Raw genomic sequence first — 21,835 nt, 5'->3', positions numbered from 1 at the left:
AATATTCAAAGAAAATGAATGCCCCACACAAATGTTAGTAAAGCCTGCTAAATACTCAAATAAAAGCCACTTAGTTAGCTGATAGACTTTTCTTTTGGATAACCTCATTAAAATATGTCAGATACGATAACGCGAGAACTGCTCATAGTGACGTTTGCGGATCCTGGGGAGAGGGACATGGCTGAAGAGCATTTAAGTAACTGAGAAAACATATATAAAAATTCAAATTATTGTTTCCCGTCTACTCATTGTGTGGCTTCGTTGTCACCAACAGCAGTTGAAACGTATTCAACCTTGTTGCCGCAAAAGTGAAAGCGCACATGTACATCATCCCAGAAGATGACCTGTTTGATGTACAGAGGAGGAAGTGGATAAACCTCTCTGTGGAGCTTGTGATTAACTTTGGAGCAGGTTATGGATCAGTTATCATTAAGAATAAAGTATTAAAGAACAGAAAAGAACGCAGTCCCTTAATATCAGTCCTGTTTACTATAATTAAATCCACCTTGGTTCTATATAGGGTACATATCAGGTAACAAGATTCAAGAATATATTAAAATCAAAACCATAGCTTCTCTTAACAGCAAAACAGCAGTGAAATTTGAATTAGGCCCTGATCTAGCTGAATATGTTTTGTCTGTGATATGCATTTTTCTCAGTTCTCAGTCCAGTTCTGTATCCATCTCCACTGTATATGGTTCCTTTCTTTGTTGTTTCGACCAAATCAAATCCTATGCTTCATTTTAAGAATCTTCACACCACCAGATTTCTCCTTGGTCTTCCTCTACGCTTCCCTAAACTTTTACCACTGTTCTGGCTGCCGTTCCTGTTTTTCTTTACTCCTTCTGGGTCAAAATCAGAGTCACAGTCAGAGTTTTTTGGTCTCGCCCTTGTTCTCGGTTGGCTCTTTTTCGCCTTCTTGCTCCTCTCCTCATCCTCCTCCTCTGCTGAATCGAACCACGTGTCGCTGTCACTCGGCTCGTCCTCGCTGTCTCCGTCACAGCATTGTTTTCTCTTTACTTTCTGCTCCTTTTGTTTTTCACACTTACTGTTTGAACACTGACCTTCCACTTGAGCTGCCAGAACTAAGTTGCCAGATTCATTTCTCTTTGGTCTTCCAATCGCTCTACCAGTGCTCCTCCTTTTACTTTTTGTCGGATCTGTTCTCTCCTTCTGCACCTCCTCCTCTGTGTCATGTTCTTCTTCTACGTTGTCAAACTCAGAGTCCGTGCCTATTGTATTCCCATTACCTTCAGCATTACCACTGTCACTTTCCCTTTCTTTTATCTTTTCACATCCGGAACTGGGTGTGTGGTAACGCTGGACGTGACTCTTCAAGCTCACGTTGTGATTGAAGCATTTGTCACAATGCTGACACTTATAAGGCCTCTCCCCTGTGTGCAGACGCATGTGGGACTTCAGGTGGCCTGCCTGGTTGAAGCCACGTTGGCACACTGAACACTTAAACGGCTTCACTCCTGTGTGCACAGCCAAGTGTCTCCGCAGATAAGGTGGGGAGCGGAATTCAATGCCACAGATGTGACATTTCAGCTGTCGGGGGCCTCTGTGATCCTCCAGGTGGACAACACGTTCCTTATTTGTGGCAAATGTCTCCGAGCAGTCAGGACATTTGTAGGGCTTTCCTTCAGTGATGTGTATCTGTTCGTGATTGATTTTGTCCACCTTGGTTTTGAACGTAACGTGGCAGTATTTGCACCGATGTTCATAGTTTTCATTATGGACTCTGTTGTGAAAATTTAGAGCGACCTCACTGACACACCTCTTACCACAAATATTGCAAGAATAGGGTTTAATTTTGTGCTCACACATGTGATGCTTCTGTTTATTGAAAAACTTTCCACACTCTGTGCAAAGCTGACTGTGATTGGGGGCGAGACAAGGAGAATCATCATTTTCTTCCTCTTCATTTTCGGTTTCATCATCTGTGTCGCTTTGAAGCACTCTAACCGGAAAAAAATCACTTGTTGGCTTCCAATCGTCATCTGAATCCATGTCACTGCGATCACTGGAATCCTCTGTTTCATCCGTGAGTTCGCTCTCCTCATCAATAACAGCATCAATCTCAGGGATCGCTGCGATGCTGCTATGACCGTCATCTGTTGGCGCTGCCTGTAATGCAATGGCAAAAACAAAAATCTGTACAGCAGACTGTTTTAAATATGACAAAAAGCAAGAAGATTCAACAGAGGACAGATTATGATTTCTGATTGTTATAAACCCTCCCCTCATTGTTAGGCTACAAGCAGTGTATCTGGATATGCAGTAGCATGAGTGTTCATGTGATACCTGTGGGGTCTGTGGAGTTACATCTGTCCATCCTGTCAGGTGTTGATCTTCAGCTGTGGGGACACTGGCACTGACCCGGTTTTTCCACTGGCTTCTGTACTCACACTGAGTGCACTGTTGGTTCAAGATGACGAGCAGCCCCTTGGTGACCTTCTTCACCTTTACCTTAGAACCGCATAACGGGCACTTGGGGCTAAACAACTGGAGGAGTTTTTTTTCATTCACAATGTACTTCCCTTTCATATGTAGAAGGGCAGCTCTAAGAAAAACAATTTAAATAAAGCATTAAAACACCAACTTGATGTAAAAACTAGCTAAAGTAGCAAAAATGTGAAGCACAAATTCAGAAAGAAGAAAACTTACTTTTCTCGGATCAAATTAAAATTCCCATTTCTTGGATGCATCTGGCCATATACACATATGAAAGCTTCTGAGGTATGAGCTGAGACACCTCTGGGGACTGGGCTTGGGCCATCACATGTTTTAGGTTTATAACGCTGACAAACAACCTCTGTGCTTTCCACAAGTACCTGCACAAAGTGCCAAATCCGTATTCATAACTGTAAGTTTATAGTTAACCAAAGGCAACATGCAATGCATTAAAAGTCTTTATATATGGTTTGGATGACAGTAAAGTACTATGTGTTTTGATTTTATATGAAAATGTAGAAAAGCTTTGCGTGTACTGTACTGTACTGCTCACCAACCTCTCACAGTATGTCACTAAAGCTGCACATTTATCAAACTAAGCGTCGTTGCAGCTGTCAAACCAGACTCACCTCACATTGTGGACTCTCCACAACTGGCTCAGGTTCATCACACTCAGACTGGAGACACAGCGATGGGACAGCGCTGGGCTTTAACGTTAGCTGGACCTTGCCTGTCATGCCTGAATGGCCCGCTGTTAGGTTTTCAAAGCAGTCGTCTCCGAAGTGTTCGCCACAGATTGTAATGTCTGTCCAGGAAGATTCCTTAAAGCGCTGCTTGTTGACCGTAGCAAGAAACTGAACCCACTCCAGTCTCCTCTCTGGGTCCTCCGGTAACTTGTACCGTTGCGCATTGCGACGCCCCGAGCAACATCCGAAGACAGAGCACATCCCGGGTCTAAGTGCTCTCCCTCCAGCTCTCTAAATTGAACTGCGATTTTTTTTTTGCTGTTCACAAATGGACGGGTTTCACTATTTTCTCATTTCAGCAACCGCGCTAAGCCTGACTGATGTTACTACTGTAGGCGATATTTTTTTTTTCCCAGGATAGCGAAGGCATATTCTGTTACTGATATTCTGATATTCTTACTCTAACGCTAACCAATCCCGCTCGTCTTGCCAAAGCTGACCAATCCATCCACCGAACACAACTGTGATTGGCCAATCAGAGTAGAGTAAGGACGGGTCATGACTTCGCTATCCTGGAAATAAAAATTTGTCCTCCCGGTTTGTTTTGCTTCTGATGAAATTTGCTGTACGCAGCAAATGCGTACTGCTGCCCTCCACAGGCCACTTGTTTCATGTTTTCATTCTGGTTGCCATGACTTTGCCATCTCTTAACTCTTTAGATAGAGTCTTCCTGTACTTACATGTCTGTTCCCTTCCTCTTGACGTTTCATTTGATGGCCTATCGATTTCTTCATTCTTCTGCACTCCTACGTGATGGAAGAAAATTTTTTTCCAATTTTGTCCAATTAGGTACTCTATTTAACAACTTTTACTATTAAGTATAGTCTGGCCACTCTTTAACTACCCTTCAGTGCCTTGATATGTATAATTGATATGTTCTATTCAGGTTGCATCTAAAATTGAGGCTTTCCCGTTGTTCAGATTCTTGGTGCTATCAGTGTAAACCTGTGTGTAATCTGCCCATTTTTCTTTAAGATGGTCACTAACTAAAGTCACAGGACCATCTGCATCCCTCTTCTTGATTAAGTCTGATTTGGAAAAGTCTACAAAAGTCATGGTGGAACACGTGGCCAGCGTGCTGCCGTTCCCATCAATTCATTTTCCACTCCCACATCCAGTACCCTCTCACCCCAGGAATTTGCAAGATTTCTATCCTCGTAGCTTAGACCGGTAGTCGAGGGACAATCTAATGTGTTGTCACAACTTTCAAATAAAAGAGCATCAACAGGTGTTGTTCTAAAAGCCTGCAATATATTCAAAGTGCTTTAGCCTGCACCACATCCATCACACAGGAAATTACTGCCATACACTCATAATCAGTTGCAGGTCTTAGGACATCCTGTATTCCCTCACATCGTGTGTTCTGCTACATGCTCCCCACTTAGAGTCTACCAGACATCATATGACATTAATAACTTTCTTCCACTTTGCAACTGTCTTATTGTTGCAAAGCTATATAATATAAATAATATAATAATATAAACATGAGTCTTTATATAGCATATGACTGTAGAGCTGCATGCTGTACAGGCAGGCTCTACAGTGAAACCAGAGGAGCAAGAGGGAGCTCCAGCATCAGTAAGTGCAAAACTCTGCAGGCCTAATGGCAAGGTTTTAGTTAATTTTTCAGTGCTACTAAAATTCTTTTATTCCTCTTTAATGTTACCTACTCGCGCTTTGTTGAGTCCATCAACAGACTTATCCTTAACATAAATTCTGTGGCAGTTACTGACCATATGAAACAAACCAGCATTTAGTTCCAGCAGGTGGCGCCTATCAGCTTTAGGCAACAGATAGGATTTTGTGTGTGTGTGTGTGTGTGTGTGTGTGTGTGTGTGCGCGCGCATTGGTATCAGTATTACCTTATGTTCCAAACTGTAGAAGCTGGTTTTAATCTAATTTATTTAATTAGGGGAGTCCCGCTGAGATTAACACATCATTTGCTAAAACTGGTGAAGTAACATGAACTACTGAAGAACAATGATGTAAATTAGATTAAAACATGTTTTTTTTTCTACATTTGTAAAAGTAGAGCGTGAAATAAAGTGTTATTAAATAATCAAAAGATAGACATCACCCAGTTAAAATGTGTGTGTGTGTATGTGTGTGTGTGTTCATAGCTATGTAAAGCAGTTAACAGATCCAGTCCCCCAAGTCAAAGAACACATGTTTTCCAGAGGGCGAAGCACATACTGTAGATTCAGTGCCTGCCTCATGTTTTGTGTCTGTAAGTGTAAATGATCCTCAAGAGTTACTGAATTCCGTCTTTTAACCATTTAATGTCTGTAGGGGAACATGGACGTATGGTCAAGAGGAAAAAACATGCCCATATATTGATATATTATGCATCTTAATACATGTCCAGTTACTGCTTACTTACTTTTTTTATTCTAAACTGACAATGAAATTAGTTTTAACTTCTTGGACATATGAAATCCTGCATGACATCCTATAATACAGACCTTTCACTGAAGTCCGCAGCAGGGACTTGTGGTCAAAGCAGGGGCTCGGGGTCATCCCTGCGGATTTACGCAAGTCCCCTGAACAAACAGGGATGCCATTCACAACAGCAGACGGAAGTGGTGACAAGTTACTCCTCTGTGTCACCCTGGACATGACACGTGTATAACCGCTGTCCAAAAACATGCTACGCTTTTATGATCAGAGAAAGAAATGATATGGAATTTTGTGGATTGACTTATTGTACTTTCTGCTTGCTGGCTATCTGACAAGTTATTCCATGTGTCCATTCATCAGCGCTCTATGTACCTGCCCCTGAGGTGGCCAGTCGATCAAAGTCTCATCACACTCAGCCTCAACATTCATTTGGGTCCTTGTGATATGGATCCAGTAGCTATTATTTGTGGCCTCACTCAGAACTAAAACAAGCCCACAATAATTACAATGTGAGTCTTTTACTTTGATATCATCAGCCACCATCAGCATATTTGCTGAATGTGCTGAAACTTCAAATGCTGATGCTCAGTAGGAATGTGCTGTTAAACACTAAACATTAGGATGGGGTAATAAACTCAGCAGTGCACACAAACACACGGCGCGAGAAGATCATTTCTACCGTTTACACAGCAACAAAACCATTCCTTTCATGGTGACTGTGCTCAATATGAGGTTCCCATGTAAGTCGGCAAGAGAGAGGAGGCAAGACCGCTCCAAAAAGTGTAGAAAATTAAATTTTCTTGGATGTTTGAGTACAGTGGAATTTGACCCCTGACTCCAATTTATGTTCAATCCTCCTTCATCATATCAGTTCTGGGAAAAATGAGAGCGCGAGCCACAGTTGAAACATGTCAGCTGCCTTTCGCATTTGCAGAGGAATGTTGGCGAGTCGTCACAATGTTGTCAGTCAGTGCGCCAGATAAGAGCTCTCAGTTCATAAATAAGATTGATGGCATCGCATACCACCAGTTCCTGCTCTCTGTTTTCCCATACAGTCTTCTCTGTCAAAAGCATCCATACTATCTCACCAGCTCATATCCTCTACGCAAGCCCAGGCACGCCTCGGGGTTTTCACATATTCTCCATATCAAACCACTCTGCAGCAGAATATATTCTACTGTTGCTCAAGTACCTAAGTAAACAGTTTGTTGTGGGTACAGGTTAATAATAACTTTAAAAAAGAGTGTGCAATGGCCTTGCAATGCCACTCAGTTACATTCAATAAGGAGCCTTTAGAGCATATCAGAAAGGTAGAGAACACCTCTGCTTAAAGCCTTACTATCAGGTAAGAGAAAAACCAACACCGTGACTTTCACTCGCATAAATAAACATCAGTGTGGCTTTGATATATTTGACGTGTACTGTTATGTTTTATGTTTTATGCCCATGTTTTATTGTGTCTCACTAACACAAACAAATTGTAACATTTGAGCACTATCACTCGTAGAGGCATTCACTGGTTGGTTTCCTCACTCCACAGGGAGTTCAGAGCATCACAATCAACACCCCTGGAGCTGGTTTAAATGTCACTAATATCAAGCTTAATATCAAGTGTACAGTTTTAAGTCTAAATAAGTTGTTAATAAATAGATTTTAGTCTGGATTACGTGCAGCCCCTCTCTAGAAATAAAGGCTCAGTGGAATTTTCACTACCTGGCAACCCAAAGTATGTTCTAATTAATGGCTGATGACTAAAGCAGAATGGTAAAATGTTTAACCAGAAGCCATTAGTCACAGTTTATGCCCCCTTTATAAAGGCTTATTATGAAGGCCTTATTATAAAGTATGCATTCTATAAATATATGAAATGTTGCTAGTAAACCAAAACAACCAGGTAGAGACATTTGGTGAATAAAGAAAGTAAAAAATTGAGGTGTGACGTGTTATAATTTTAACAAACCAAATATTTAACTCCTCCAGGTTGAAGGTCTCACTACATATTGCTCCACATTTATTAACTAAAATGTATGAAGTCTTCTCTACCACATTCATATTTGATGTTTCACACTCATTTCCCTCAAGCCTTGTGAATCATGTGAGCAGACACTGATGACGCCCTAACATTCATTGTCATTGTCCTACTGCATTGTGAAGCCTCATTGTCAGTGCTGCTCAGCTGCCACAAAACGGTACAAGTCAATGTTTGTGCATGTTCAAGCACGTGTGTGTGTGTGTGTGTGTGTGTATGAGAGAAAGAAATGGATGCCCTGAAACTGATACCACATAACAGAGCGCTCCATTCTCTCATCTTCATATCCAATGACATGTACTCAGATCGTTCATAAACACCTCTGCATGTGAGTTAAATAGGAGGCAATGAAAGCATTTAGGAATGCAGCATATGCCGGAGAAGGTGGAAGATGGCACGCAGGAATTTCAAATGGCAACAGCGACTAATCTGGGAGAAACCTGTCTTTGTCACTTACATGGCTACGTGTCCCTATGAGAATGTGATCTATGTCAAGTATGCTCCTGATGGCAAGAGGAGAACAAGAGAGCAGGCCACCCGAGAAAGCTGAACCCAGAAGAATGCAGCTCTGGTATTTATTAATGAAGAGCACTCTTCTCTGTGGTGGAGCAAGAGGACAGGAATGAGGAGACAGGGCGACAATGAGAGAGAGAGAGAGAAAGGGAGTGAAGCAGGAGAAGATTCACAACATTACCGAAATAGCTTTAGAGCATATTTGAGATAATCAGCACACAGCAACACAGAAGTTAATGAGCCACTTTATGTATATTAGAATACTTTATTGCTTTATGAAATGTTGCATATTGTTTGAAGTTCACAGAAATGTCTGTATTAAAGTCAACACATGGTTGGTTGTGAACAGCTTGACATGACCGTGATTGTCGGCACATAACTTACAACAAATATACATTAACTCTTTGGCAACCTGCTCAAAGCACTGTTATATCTAAAATAACAATACAAACATCTGTATAAAATATATAATAATAATAATAATAATTAACCTGTTGTTAGTTCAAAGCTCACAGTAACCAAAAAAAAAACAAAAAACACAATGTCAACTTTTATCCCACAATGGTGACCAAACCAGCAGAATCACCACATCAGGAAACACACTCACATACTGTAGTCACACATGCAAACATACTTTGAGAAGTTATCAAAAAAGCAACAGATGATGAAATCACCACACGCCCTCCCAAAACAAAACAAAACCAGGTTTGTGTCAGTTTGGCAAAATTAAAAAAAAAAAAAAAAGAAGAAGAAGAAACGTCATACTGTGCTTTATATGTGATGCATCTCACTGTTCACACACCTCTAAGCTTCTGCAGAACCAGCTACTCGGGCTTAAGAAACATGAACAGCAAGAGCAATTAAATCAGCAGTGTTTCATGTGTTATGGGCTTAAATTAAATTATTGAAGGGGGTAGATAACTTTTTACTGAATATTTATCTGGAAGAACATGAGGCTTAAATTAATATTTGGGGATGTGAAAACCAGATAAGATAAATATGTAGCTTCTTAATTTACTAATTTACTGGATGGGGGATGGGAAATGGAGGAAAAAGCAGCATATGTTTATATATACATATATATATAAACATATGGAGAGAGAGAGAGAGACAGATAGATATATTACTTATTTATATAAATATTTTGGCATTCACTCTCTGAGAACATGTTGCCCTATTATAATCCACAATACTGTCCAAGTACCTCAGAAGATTAATCTTTTCTCTCCCAGCTGGGCAGACTGCCTGCAGCTGTCCAAGCTTAGTGAGAGTTAGTGAGTCGGAGCACAGCTCTGTCTCTAAAATGTGAAAACAGTCCTTTTTTTTCCTCCATGCGTTGGCCTCTTTTCATGACATTCTTGCATCCATTATTGAATCCATTCACTATTCAAAGACCTGCGTTCCTCACAGATTCTCAGAACTCAAAATCCACCTTTCAGTTTGTTAAATGAAGATTTCCACTGCCTCCGACTCCAGCTCATCCAGGCCTCTGAAGGGGTTTAGTAGAAACTTCTTAGGTGCTGTTTTGTCTGGAGCAAAAGAAGAGAGGATAAATAATTATATAAATGTGTTAAGGCCACGGTGGAAAAACTATGCCAGATATAGCTCAACCATCAGTGACTAAAGGTTAACAGAGATTTTCCACAGTCAAACGGACCACTCTGGTAAATGTGCTCAGTCAACAGACCCATGTTATTTCCTAACTGTGCACATTCCACTAAGGCCACATTATGAACCATGACCTGCACAGATGGTATGTGATTGGCTGGTTAAGCAGCAGCATGGTTAATCAATGTGCATCCATGAAGTCGAGGTCCAAAACTACTTCCATGCAAACAGATGAGTGTGCATATGTGCTGCAAGAGTGTGTGTTTTGTGCAGCTGAATCATTTATCATTCAAGTTCTGTACTGGGAGCATTATTGGATTGTTGGCCCCTCATAAACAAATGCACTCATACATATTTGATAAATAACTCACCGTTGTTGAGCTTAGTCATGCTGGCAGCCTCTCTGGCTTTAGTTCCCTCTGTTCGACGTTCCAGTGTTCCAGGTTCAGACTGAGCAGAGAACTGACGGTTTGGCAAAGTTTGATCATCCGAAAGACTTTTACCTAAAGGATGAAATCACCAAAAAATGTCAGCATCCGTCAGCAGTGCGCTCAGTTCACACCAGTTATGAAGATTTCATTCACACAAGATCTTAGCACACTTTTTAGCCACTTGCACTAAAATAAGAGAAGTAGGAGGTGCTTGGCCATAGTACCAAAAAGGCATTTTGCTCCTTACCTCTACTCCTTGTGGTGCTGTTGATGGTGCTGATGGAGGGAGTGGAGGAGGCAGGCCGGAGAGATGCAGCCGCTGTGTTCAGAAGGTTTGTACGGGAACTTTGCTCGTCCTTCCGCCCCTGGTCCTGGTGCAGCCGCTGGTTCAGGATCTTGATCACAGCATCCTTTTCCAAGATCTGAGCATAAAGAGCCCGGATCCTAAAAATGATATCAGTTCAGGAGGCGGATGTCAGGAAAATGTCATGATTTGTAAGGGTGATTTTTCCTATAAAACAACAGAGTTTAATTTTAGGTCCGCACCTGTTCTCCATCTCCTGATTCCTGTAGTCGGCAACTGGCAGGTCCTCATTGAAGCTGTTGTTTGAGGAGTGGCAAGGCGAGTGGTTAATGATGGTGGTGTCCCTGCGAAGGAAAAAGCATCATCCTGGGGTTAACTCAAGTTCAAATGAGCTTAAAAAAATATGTGTACACAGGATGTCCAGAAAATGTCAAGATTTTTACCTCTGTGCAGCAGCAGTGGCAGCCACCTCCATTGCAAACTGTCTCATGGTGCTCTCTTCCAGATATTTCTGCTCCCATCGCACCATGTCGGCCTCAAGGGCCAGGATTCGCTCCTCACGTTCCCTCAGGCGCTCTTGAAGGGAGCTCATGGTCACTCCTGGTGGCTGGGACTGCCTCTGACGTGAAGGAAGACAGTGAGAAATGTTCAAATTACTTAAAATCAACAGCATATACTGTCGTAATATCAGGTATTACTTGGCCAGGATATTTACCTGTTGTGCCCTCAGACTCCTCAGCTCCTGCTCTAGCCGCGTCCTCAGCTTCATTTCCAGGCTCTCCCTCTTCTCACACGTCGACTGTAGCTGAGCCAGCGCACTCTGAAGCCTCTCCACCTTCTCCACGTAAGCCCTCTTCCTCCTCAACTCCTCCTCGAGCTGGCGACCTCGTGCACGAGCTGCCTCCAGGGCCTCCTCGAGCCGTTTTGCCTTGATGTTCTGCTCCTCCGCAGTGGTTCGCAATCGCTGCAGCTCCCGCTCCACGCGTTCCCGTTCAAAGTTCTGCTCCTCATCTGAAAGGAAAAGGAAAGGCAGCTGGGTAAATTGCAGATCCTCATAGAAGTTTGGCTGGAGCATGAAATCATTACAAGTCTGCATCAGGGTGTTTTTCAAAAGAGTCAACAACTAATTTCTCCCTGATGAATCCAATCCAGTGATAAGTGCTAGTGCTGCTACATGGTGGCCAGTGTTCCTCATTTAGCAAAGCACTCCTGGAATGCTGAGAGGAGGAAAGAGGACGAGGGTGGGGGGGAGCTGCCCCAACCCTTTGACCCACATAATACAGAGCATTCCTCATCAAGGCCATACAAACACCAGCACCCTGCTTGGGTCCAGATCGTTAAACAGACAACATAAATCACACTAACAACAGGTGGGGGAAGCTCAGTTCTACCACTTCCACTGCTGCTCTGTGATTTAGAGTTTCCCTTTGCAAAGAGGTGCATGGATTGAATTCCCTATTATTAAGCCTTCTTACCAAATAAGCTGGGGTTATGCAAGAGAAATTCCTATGTGCAAGATGCCCTTAACTACAAAAAGGGCCCCCATGCTATGCTAGGATCCAAACCAATCAAGCATGTTGATTACAGAGGAGGATATAACAGAGAGCCTGGGAGAGCAGCCTAGTTAAACAACGTGACATACTTACTTTGCTCAAGCAGTTTTGCCATGATTTGCTGGTTATGGTCGGCTGCTTCTACTTCTTTTGCAACATGTGTCCTGGCATTTTCCAAGTTTTCTGTGATGCAACAATAATTTCAAATTAGACTACACTGTAAAGTATGTAAATTCTGGATCTGGTATTACGGTTAAATACTTCAATGTGGCATTGGGTGCCTTATGGCAGTAGTCCATACCTCTAAGGTCTCTGTTGAAGTCCTGCAGCCTCCTGATCTCGGACACCAACTTCCTCCTCAGTGTCTGCTCCAGGTTTTCCCGCTTGCCACTGCCCTGCATCAGTGTCTCATAGGCTTCAGAAATACGCTGGATCTCCTGCTCCAACTGAAAAGGAAAGAAAGGGATGGAAGGAAGAGGAGATGGGGTGAGGTTTAGAGGAAAGGAAGAAAGAGGTACAGAAAAAGTAGAAGGTTGAGAAGAGGAATTATTGGTTAACCAGCTTCACATGCCAGAGAGGAGCTGGAATGTTGATTCAAATGGTTACAGTACGATATAGTGGGTATATATATGGGTACATATATGACTGTGTGTATGCAGTACATTTACAGTGTGTGTGTGCGTGTGGTATAATTCAGAGAAGGAATTCAAGCCTGCGCCACTCCCTATGAGACTGATTTATATCTGCATTCCTGAGGGCTGATACCTCTAGTTCCAGGTGTGTGAGCGCACAAGGGCGCGCATTTACACAACACACCACAAAGCACAATTTAGACTGACACACACACACACACACACACACAGAGGTCTGGGAAGGCTGCCAGTGGAGAGAAGGTGTGCATGCCTGTGCCTGGGTTGTGGAAACGGCAAAGAGCAACCCACCATTATAGCAGTCACACAGGCGTGTTTACCCAGGGCTGCGGCCTGACGGCGAAAACTTTCCAACCCCGGCAATTATCATTCTTTAAGGCTGAGACAAGGCATGGGCCATGTGACATAACTCCATCAGAGAGCAAAGTGGATTTTACAGAGATTGGCTGAGGTGTCAAATGTCACTGAAGCTGTTTCCATGTTGAACAAGAAAATATCTTATTTTTAGGCCCTTTTTTAGTTAGAACCAATCATGAATGACCAAAAATGGGTAGGAAATAAATTGGGGTTAAAAGTGAGAAGGTGGAAAAAGTGCTGTTTGGTTTAAAAACAAAAGAGACCTTTCACTCTATACACAGCAGCCCCACCACCTGCCACAGACCCCAACCCCCACCCCCATCAGCTGTGCGTGCAGGTCACAACCCCATCGACTGCTATCTGACAAGCCCTAGATTACGCTGAAAATCTATGACCTCCCTGGAACTAAAACACACACACACTCTCTGGCCTCCACTAGGTCAGCTCCACAATAAAAGGAGTGTGTCAACACAGTAGCAGGCTGTGACCTCTGTTTGTGCCTCTGTGCTATGGAAGGTAGCAGCTGCTGATCTCATCTGTCCTGTCCAGATGAGGGAGTTGGATGTCGGAGAGACAACTGTTGACTTGGGTTTTGTTTCGCAGACAGGTGGCTGGGATGGAGAATGTCGTCTGGCTTTCCCTCTCAATTCAGTAAATCTCAATCCTAGGTTTAAAGACTTTATTCTGAAAAACTGGAGCTGGAAAACTAAGTGGAAATGTTGTGACCACCCCTTGTGAAATGTAAAATTTGCCAGTCTAGTCTGGGTTTGATTATTCCCACTCCTTCAAGACCTGTGATGATGATGAGATGTAAGCTGCATAAAACTAGGTTTTTCCTCTGCTTACCTTCTGAATACGGCATGTCTTCTCCCTGTGTCCTTCCAGCTCTTGCCTCAGCCTCTCATTCTCCATCAGTAGCAGCTCCACCTGGTTGGGCTCCTCCAAGCCAGCAGGTGGCAGGCTGGGGAATGTGCTGTAGCAGGGGACTTCTGCTGGCTGACTGGACTGGACATACCTATGAAAGAGATATTGTTGAGTAAAAACATTTCACATCTTAATCACAGATCTAAATTTATCTGAATGGGATTGTTTTGGGGGCAACCAGCTTAGAAGACAACTGAAATATGATTTTATTCTTGTTTATCAGCAACAGTCAACTTGCTCCTCCAGTGGCTGTAAAGAATGTAAAAGTCTGTATGAGGAGCGTACTTTAGTAAAAGGCAACACAAGCATGTGAAACAATTCAGTTACACTATGCCAGGCATTACAAACACCTACAGGGCTGGACTTGTTTCAAGGAGGAAATGTGAAGCAGTATGTTGGTTATGGCCTGACTCACACTGATAAGTATGTGTTTACGCATGAAACACAGTGACGAGTCCTGGAAGGTGATTACAAGTCTGGCTCTCATACAAAAACTAAATAACACAAAATGATGCAATGTTAAAGCAGTTTTAAAAAACATGCGCACACGACTGTGTCCTCTGAAGTTGTCTTTGTACCTGTGCTGCTGTGTCTGTATCGGCTCCTGGACTTGGTGAGAAAAAAATCCTTGGCCCTGGATGGGGGTTGAGTACTCCGGAGGTGGGCTGCGCTTGTCCAGGCTCTGGCCCATGCTCTGGAGGCCTTGCGGCCTGTAGTAGGGAAGCTCGGGGTAGCTGTGAGAGGTGCTCTTGATAGCCTCCACTTTAGCAGCTGTATCATGCTGTATGCGATGTTCACTGAGAGACCGCACATGGCTGCACTTCAGCTCAATCACATCTGCCTCTTCGTGGAAGGCCCCCTCATGCAGGAGCGTCCCCGCATGGAGCTGCCTGATGGGGCCTGCAGGGGCCCAGTGAGAGGCCAGATACTGAGAGTGAGCCTTGGCCTGCTCGTATGTTGGCAGCTCTTCCCCATGGAGCTGGTAGAGCTGGTAGCCACTTTCTGAGTGGTGGAAGTCTCCCTGGTGCTCCTGGCCCTGTGGCTCCTGCCTCGCAGAGAGCTGAGGGAGTGGAGGGTCCTCCTGGGTGAGACTCTCCAGAGAGGATCGTGGGCTCCGGCCCATGTCGCCTCCACTGCTGGGTCCACTGTTGCTTCCACTGCCTCCGCGCAGGGCCTGCTGCTGGATGGCTAATAAGGTGCGGGTGTCTGTGGGATTTCCATAGCGGAGCTGCTCCTGGATGAGCCGGTGCAGCACCGTGCCAGATGGCTCCTCAGTGGACGACATACTTCTTTGTGTACTATTATCTTCTCTAAAGAACAGTTGAGCTCTTTCTTGTTTTAAAGTATTTAAATAGATCAGCTGTGAACCTGGATCAGAATCAAAATGAGAGAAAAAGGGACATAAGTTCAACATATCTGTAACGCATAAAACACACACTTTTCATACATTAATAATACAAGGAACACTGACTTTAATATCGTATAAACATATTTCCTTTCATATATACATTGATGTTTTAGTTCAAGTATTGCATGAAAACAGAGCAGCTCCTACTTTACCAACAGCGACAACAAGAGATGTGGAGACATTTTCCACAGCAGGCACAAAATGCATGCGCCAAAAATTCCAATCTCACGGGGGAGCAAAAGCGCACAAAACCGCATTGTAAAATAACTTCATCTTCGGTCTTTCATCACATTTGTCGCGTTTTAAACACCGCGAAAAGCATTTAAATCCCCGACAACTAATTACACTATCAACAGTTTCAACTAGAAGTGACAACGTAGCTACTTTATTTATATTTGCGCTCGTTTTTTTTCCCTTGTGTTGTGGCAAAGGCAGGAAAGGCAGTTCTTCTTACCAGCTCACACTCTCATCATAGCGAAACGTTGTTCTCAACCTCGTAAGTAAAATTAAGAGTAATTCCACTATTTCCAGGAGGGTTTTTTTTCCCCGAGTCAAACGTGTCTCATCTCCCTCCCCCCCGGACGGGCTGTCGCGGTCCTCTCTCTCGCTGTGAAATGATTGTGGGGAGAGCAGGCGGCGATAATAAGTAACCGAGGAGGGACTGAGGTCGGAATGCCAGGAATGCAAAACGCGAAGTCCCTCCGGGATCAAAAGCGTAAAACCACACGGGAGGGGGGAGGAGGGAGGCTGCAATGCGCTTTATCGTTACCAATGAGGAGTTACAAAGACGTATGGCACAGGACGTTTGGAGTTGGAGTGAATGTGTTGTGAATTAATGCAACGAGTAATCCTGGCAAAAAAAAAAAAATAATAAAAAGAAAAACTTTCCAGGAGACTTAACAGAAGTGTTCAGTGGCAGCATTGGTGCTCGCACTGTTTTTGTATCTCTGATTAACTCATTCAGGGGAGGAAGACGTATTTAGATTATTTAAATAAAAGTATCACATTGTCAGAATAGACAACACAAAAGACCTGCATTCAGAATTAGGCTTGAGTAAGAATGCAGTTATCAGTCAGGACACTTAAAGGGATAGTTCAACCCATAATCAAAAATACATATTTTACCTATTACCTTTAGTGCTATTTATCGATCTAGATTGTTTTGGTGAGAGTTGTTGGAGATATAAAGAGGTGTCCACCTTCTCTCAAATGTGATGAAATCAGGTGGCGGTTCACTGGTGTTGCTCAAAGCTGTAAGGAAAGAAAGAAACACTGCAAAAAAAAAAACCCCAAAAAACTGGAAAGACTCAACAGCAATGTCTCTTTCCAGAAATCATGACTCAGTTACTCAAGACCTTGTCGTGAGCAGTTTCATGTAGGGACTATTTTCTGCCAAACTCGACCTTATCACTTGGCAGACTGAAATGTGCATTTATTCCCGCCTTGTCATGAGCATCCTCAGCTGCACTGTAATGTTAGTTTAGTCAGCTAGGCTTTCATTCATGAGTAGATTCATGCTTCCCTCTGCATGGTGATACGGAAAGAGGAAGACGTTGCTGTTGAGTTTATCAAATGGTTTGTCAAAGTCTTAGAACTTTAAGCAACACAAGAAAAGTTCCTTCTAGTTCCATTACATTCAAGAGACAGCAGATAATCAAAAAATATAGACTTGTGAAATATAATGAAATAAGTGTTACCACTGATACTAATGATAAAAACAGTCATTAAATGTTGGAGCTGGTCAATAAACTAATCTATAAACTGTTGGGTTTGTTAATCAGTAACAATATTTCATGTTTAAAAACCAATCACATCCTGACGAGTAGCAACCATAGATAAAGTATAAATATTAAGAGGCATAACACGGAAATACACAAGTAAAACACATGCAAAAGTGTACTTTGAGTACCTTGCTTTAATAAACACACCCACTTACTTCCCACCACTGTATTTATATATCTATAATGTGTCTTTCTGAAGAGGAATTTAAACTCTTAACATTTTCTGCAGGACACTGTGAATAAGTAAAGAAGACTGTGTTAAGGCTGGGCGTGCTTTAATCTTGTGTGAATCCCTGTGTGTGTGTGTGTGTGTGTGTGGCAGCTGTCCCCTGGTATATGAGGTCCGTGTATGTCCCATTGCTGCAAACACAGTGACTCTTTGTACCCAACATCACATTACAAGGTGCAGAGCACAGCTTGGAGAATGCCACACAGGGCCACCACTCCTCCTACTGCTTTAAAGGTTCAAATCTCAAACATGCAGGGGTTGTCCTCCCACTGGGACGAGGTCACGCACAGAATCACAAGACGTAAGGAGGAGGATATTTAGTCCCACTTCTGACCACAAATTAGGTCATTAAACTGGTCATACAATTCGGTTTCGTTATGCACCTTATCCAGATTGCAGACCACAACATTGTCTGACACATTTTGTTTCCTTAATGAGATAAACGTCCAACCACACGGGAGTAAGTCAATCTTTATGACATGCTTTATTTCTATCCAAGTCAAAAGACAACACAGAGGTATTTATTATACCTGCTTGGACCTAACTGTCACTACACTGAGGACTTTAGTCGGGGACTCTGGCCCTTTAAATAGTAGAGATTTCAGTCAGACCAATCACGCCTTCAGACAGTGGAGGAAGACAAAAGAAAGGAAGGGGGAAGAGTTACAGATGCTATTCTGCTTCTGCACAATCCACATTTTTCCTCGAAATGAAGAGAGCAGAACAAATACATACATACTGTAACGGATTTGGTGAAGAAATGGCCGTGATCAAAGCACGACAGGCCACAGCGATTGATTATTTTTTGTACAGTATGTGGCCGCTGGCCTCAGGCTGATTATCTCATTAGACCTAAAAATCTATAGGCCCAATGAGTTTGTATTGAACTGCCAATGGTATGTGTCCACAATCATCTCTCCGGCTCTTTCACCCTCCTTAATTAAACACACACACACACACACACATTCGTACATTCCCGTCATGTCTCAGATGCTTCATATTCTGAAACAGGCTCATTTTTAAAAAACATGCAGACACTGCGTCTCTGTGGGCGGCACTCACAGGGAGGCGACCGGTCAGCAAAGTGGAACATGTTTGCATTTCAGACCCACACTGTGAAGCAGCACAGTCTCCACCTTTTTAAAAGTCTACTCATGTCATTTAACACCACCTCACGACTTCCTCTGCTCCCTCCCTGTGTGTGTGTGTGTGTGCATGTGTGCATGTGTGTGTTAGAGTATCTGTGTTGGTGGACAACGCCTCTGGCCATTTTGTCCTCCATTGTACCACACTTCCTGTGAACTTCCAAAGGAATGCAGGGCTGACCCTTTGAAAATTATGGACGCTTTCAGAAAGTCATTACAGGAGATGAACATCTAAAATTGCGCACCACAAGAATCCTGACAGTCTGAGAACCCAAAGCAGACAAAATTTAAAATTTCATCAATTAGTCCTGCAAAGAAGAGTGGTATTGAGGAATATCTGAGGGCACCTTGCAAAATAAAACACACAGGAAAATCATATTGCTCCTGAGGTTTTGGTGGAAACATGAGCACAAGTGAGGCAACAGGGAGAGTACTCAAACTACCAGTTACACAATTAGAAACAGTCTGACTCTAAATTTACTCATCTGAGCCATGTGTTAAAGTTAGTATAAAAATGCCTTTGTCAAAGAGAGGAAGGCAGGAAGGCCAAATCTGTGTGTGTTAACAGAGAGGGGGGCCTTAAAGGGACAAACTACAATTTCTATTATTGTAATGAACTTTATGCAGCTTTACACTTAGTATCTTGTGTTTCTTTTCCTTAGAAAAGAACATGACAGAACTGTAAGAGAAGACAAAGTTGTTGTAATATGCTCTGTGGGTGAGCAGGATTTTCACATTATAATGACGGAACTTGTGGCAAACATTATGTTTCCCACACAATTTCATTTGTAATTACTACAAAATGGTTTCTAAGTAACAATACTCAAGACAAACTCTTGCAGTTTATTTCACGGGGAGTTTTCCTTTAACATGACTAATATAGATCCAGCCACACCATGAAAAATCATTTAACCCCCTGAAGGGATCAGTAACATTAAATTGGCAAAATTCAAAACATCAATTATTCATTCTGTACGAAAAAGAATTTCTGATTCTGATTCTGATCCCATTGACTGGGTTGCAGTTGTTGTACAATGTGTATTTTCTATTGTAAATTCTAGAAATTATCAGAGAATGTGGAGAAAAGAGGATATGGATGAACAGTCTGTCTTGTTCATGCAAACTTAACTCAAGTTTCACTTTCATTCAGTATTTAAAGTTTCATTATACAGTTTTCCAAAAGTCTCCCAGGGTTTTCTCCCTGTGAATTCACCACTCATGTGTACTACATGAATGCACCACAAACCAATTCTTACATCTAAACAAAATTTCCTGACCAAAGATTGTCTGCCGCAATTCAGGCTTCACATGTTTAGATATTTACAGTACATGCTGAACAGAGCCGTTACTTTCTTGTCATTCAACAGCAGCTTTTGTTTAACCACATCAACATATTGGAAACAATACATCTTCCAAGCAGAAACAACTACTCGACAGGCTTATAATAAATATAGTCTGCATCACATTATAATTAAGATCCTTTTTTATGTATTTTAGTCTGGGATGGTTTAAAGTTAGCTTATTTTTTATTTATCAGGACACGCTAAACTAGCTGAAGCCGGTTTCACTTTTCACAGTTTAAATAAGCGATTACATGAAGAGAGACTGAAGACAAAACAACAAGATGTTTGACTCTCTGTCTTTCTTTTTATCTTAAAGTCTGTAGATCACTTTGGGCTCATGGATAATCACAGACTACAATGTCTGTTTCTGGCTTGAGATGGAGTTAAAGGGACCGGATAGAACAGGATGCATGTTACAGTGTGGGATCGTGTGGGAAAGAATGACACAGAATAGTAGACAAGGTCATCTGATATGGCAGGATTTGGTGAGGAATGTAACTGATAGTGTTGGAAGGAGTGGGATGGATTCCTCTCCTTGGCTCTCACATCCATGCACGGCTTCCTCATTCACACAGTACACAATAGACAAGGACAAGGTGCGCTGCACTTAAGTGGTATCCTGTTCTCAGGAAACCACGGACGACGAGCTTCCCATGTATTCATATTTCGCAACAGCTTGGATTGTGATGCCAGGCGAAATTACGTCGGGGCAAGCAGGCAAGCAAGATCTAATTCCGCTTTGACACCTTAAGAGCAAAAGAAAAGATAATAAATAGGCTAAATTGGTTATTTATTTAAAGCAAAGATTGGAGAAATTGCTGCATGTTGCAGCAAGTCGAACCGCATCCAAGGGAATTTCCAGACGTTCACATCAGACTTCAGACGTGAGTCACAGGAACTGAATCTGTTAAGTGTGCAAGGATGACAAAACCAGAGTGAGGTGCAGGCACAGCCAGGGCAGGTTTGTTGTATTGACCTCCAGAGCGGATTGAAAGGAGATGGAGAATCAAATTCAGTATTGCCCAGAAACTTGGAAAAAAAAGAAAGAAGAAGTTCAGCATTTGGGCGATAAGTTTACTTGCATTTTTTGCTGAGAGTTAGATGAGAAGAGCAATACCACACGTGTCTGTGTGGTAAATATGAAGCTAGCAACTGATTAGCTGAGCTTAGCATAAAGATTGGAAACAAATCAAAATAATGCACAAGCCACCCTCTAAAACCACAATGTATTATTCAAAGACTTCAATATTTGTGGTCACAGATAACGCATTAATTAGTGAGCTTTAAAAGAGCTGGTAGACGGATCTTGATACCTTTGGAATGAGCTAGGCTAGCTGTTTCCCCCCATTTCCTCTTTTCATTCATGTATATTGATGACGGGCCTGCACATATGAGAGTGGTGTGATACGATCGTTTTCTCGCCAAGAAAACAAACAAGCCCATTTTGTCAAATGCAAAAATGTTAAACCATTTCTTTAACTTGGCTCAGTCATATTACAATGTACCACGAGAACATCTTACAAAAGTAGTAGCTGTCAGAACAAAACAGAAATCATGAATTACATTTCAGTTTGTGAAACACTTCACTTGACCCCCCACTGTGATGTTCAGGTGTGTTTTCAAAGAGGCCACATGCACCCAATCTTGCAGGTCTGCAGGACTGGAAAATCCACATTTTTGTCCTCAGTCATGATATCTGAGAAGTCTTCTTGTGTATTGTGCTTTGCTGCATGAAACACAGTGTTACCGACATGCAAATGTGAAAGCAGTGCTAAAATAAGATGTGCACCATTTGAGTGGAAGCTTTCTCAGTACACTTTTGTAAGAAGCTTTTATTTTGATCTCTGTTGGCCTGTGAATAAGACTAACATTAACCTGAACAACGCACTGTAGGCTGTAATTTTGGCAGATGGTAGTCACAAGTCAGCTGTACAACAAAGAGGAGCAAACAAGCTAATTA

The 21,835-nt window shown here is 42.4% G+C and overlaps 2 protein-coding genes across 2 annotated transcripts; both read right to left on the bottom strand.

Moving 5' to 3' along the window:
• Positions 1–466: 466 nt before the first annotated feature.
• LOC124070028 (zinc finger protein 184-like) lies at positions 467–3,809 on the bottom strand. The gene is made up of 4 exons (XM_046409627.1): positions 3,087–3,809; positions 2,671–2,837; positions 2,308–2,566; positions 467–2,130 (listed from the first exon to the last, which is right to left on the bottom strand). Exons 1-4 carry the CDS (start codon positions 3,402–3,404, stop codon positions 754–756), a joined length of 2,121 nt encoding a protein of 706 aa, XP_046265583.1. The 5' UTR covers positions 3,405–3,809; the 3' UTR covers positions 467–753.
• Positions 3,810–8,387: 4,578 nt separating this feature from the next.
• amotl2b (angiomotin like 2b) lies at positions 8,388–16,064 on the bottom strand. Its single transcript, XM_046409194.1, has 11 exons — positions 15,832–16,064; positions 14,548–15,337; positions 13,892–14,060; positions 12,340–12,484; positions 12,132–12,221; positions 11,201–11,496; positions 10,929–11,104; positions 10,728–10,829; positions 10,429–10,625; positions 10,122–10,253; positions 8,388–9,671 (listed from the first exon to the last, which is right to left on the bottom strand). Exons 2-11 carry the CDS (start codon positions 15,252–15,254, stop codon positions 9,586–9,588), a joined length of 2,100 nt encoding a protein of 699 aa, XP_046265150.1. The 5' UTR covers positions 15,255–15,337; positions 15,832–16,064; the 3' UTR covers positions 8,388–9,585.
• Between the last annotated feature and the right edge of the window lie 5,771 nt (positions 16,065–21,835).

The sequence above is a fragment of the Scatophagus argus genome, chromosome 13 (assembly GCF_020382885.2).
Source record: "Scatophagus argus isolate fScaArg1 chromosome 13, fScaArg1.pri, whole genome shotgun sequence".
Taxonomy (NCBI): Eukaryota; Metazoa; Chordata; class Actinopteri; family Scatophagidae; genus Scatophagus; species Scatophagus argus.
The sequence above is the reverse complement of the archived record's forward strand: the minus strand, read 5'-3'. Positions and strand labels throughout refer to the sequence as shown.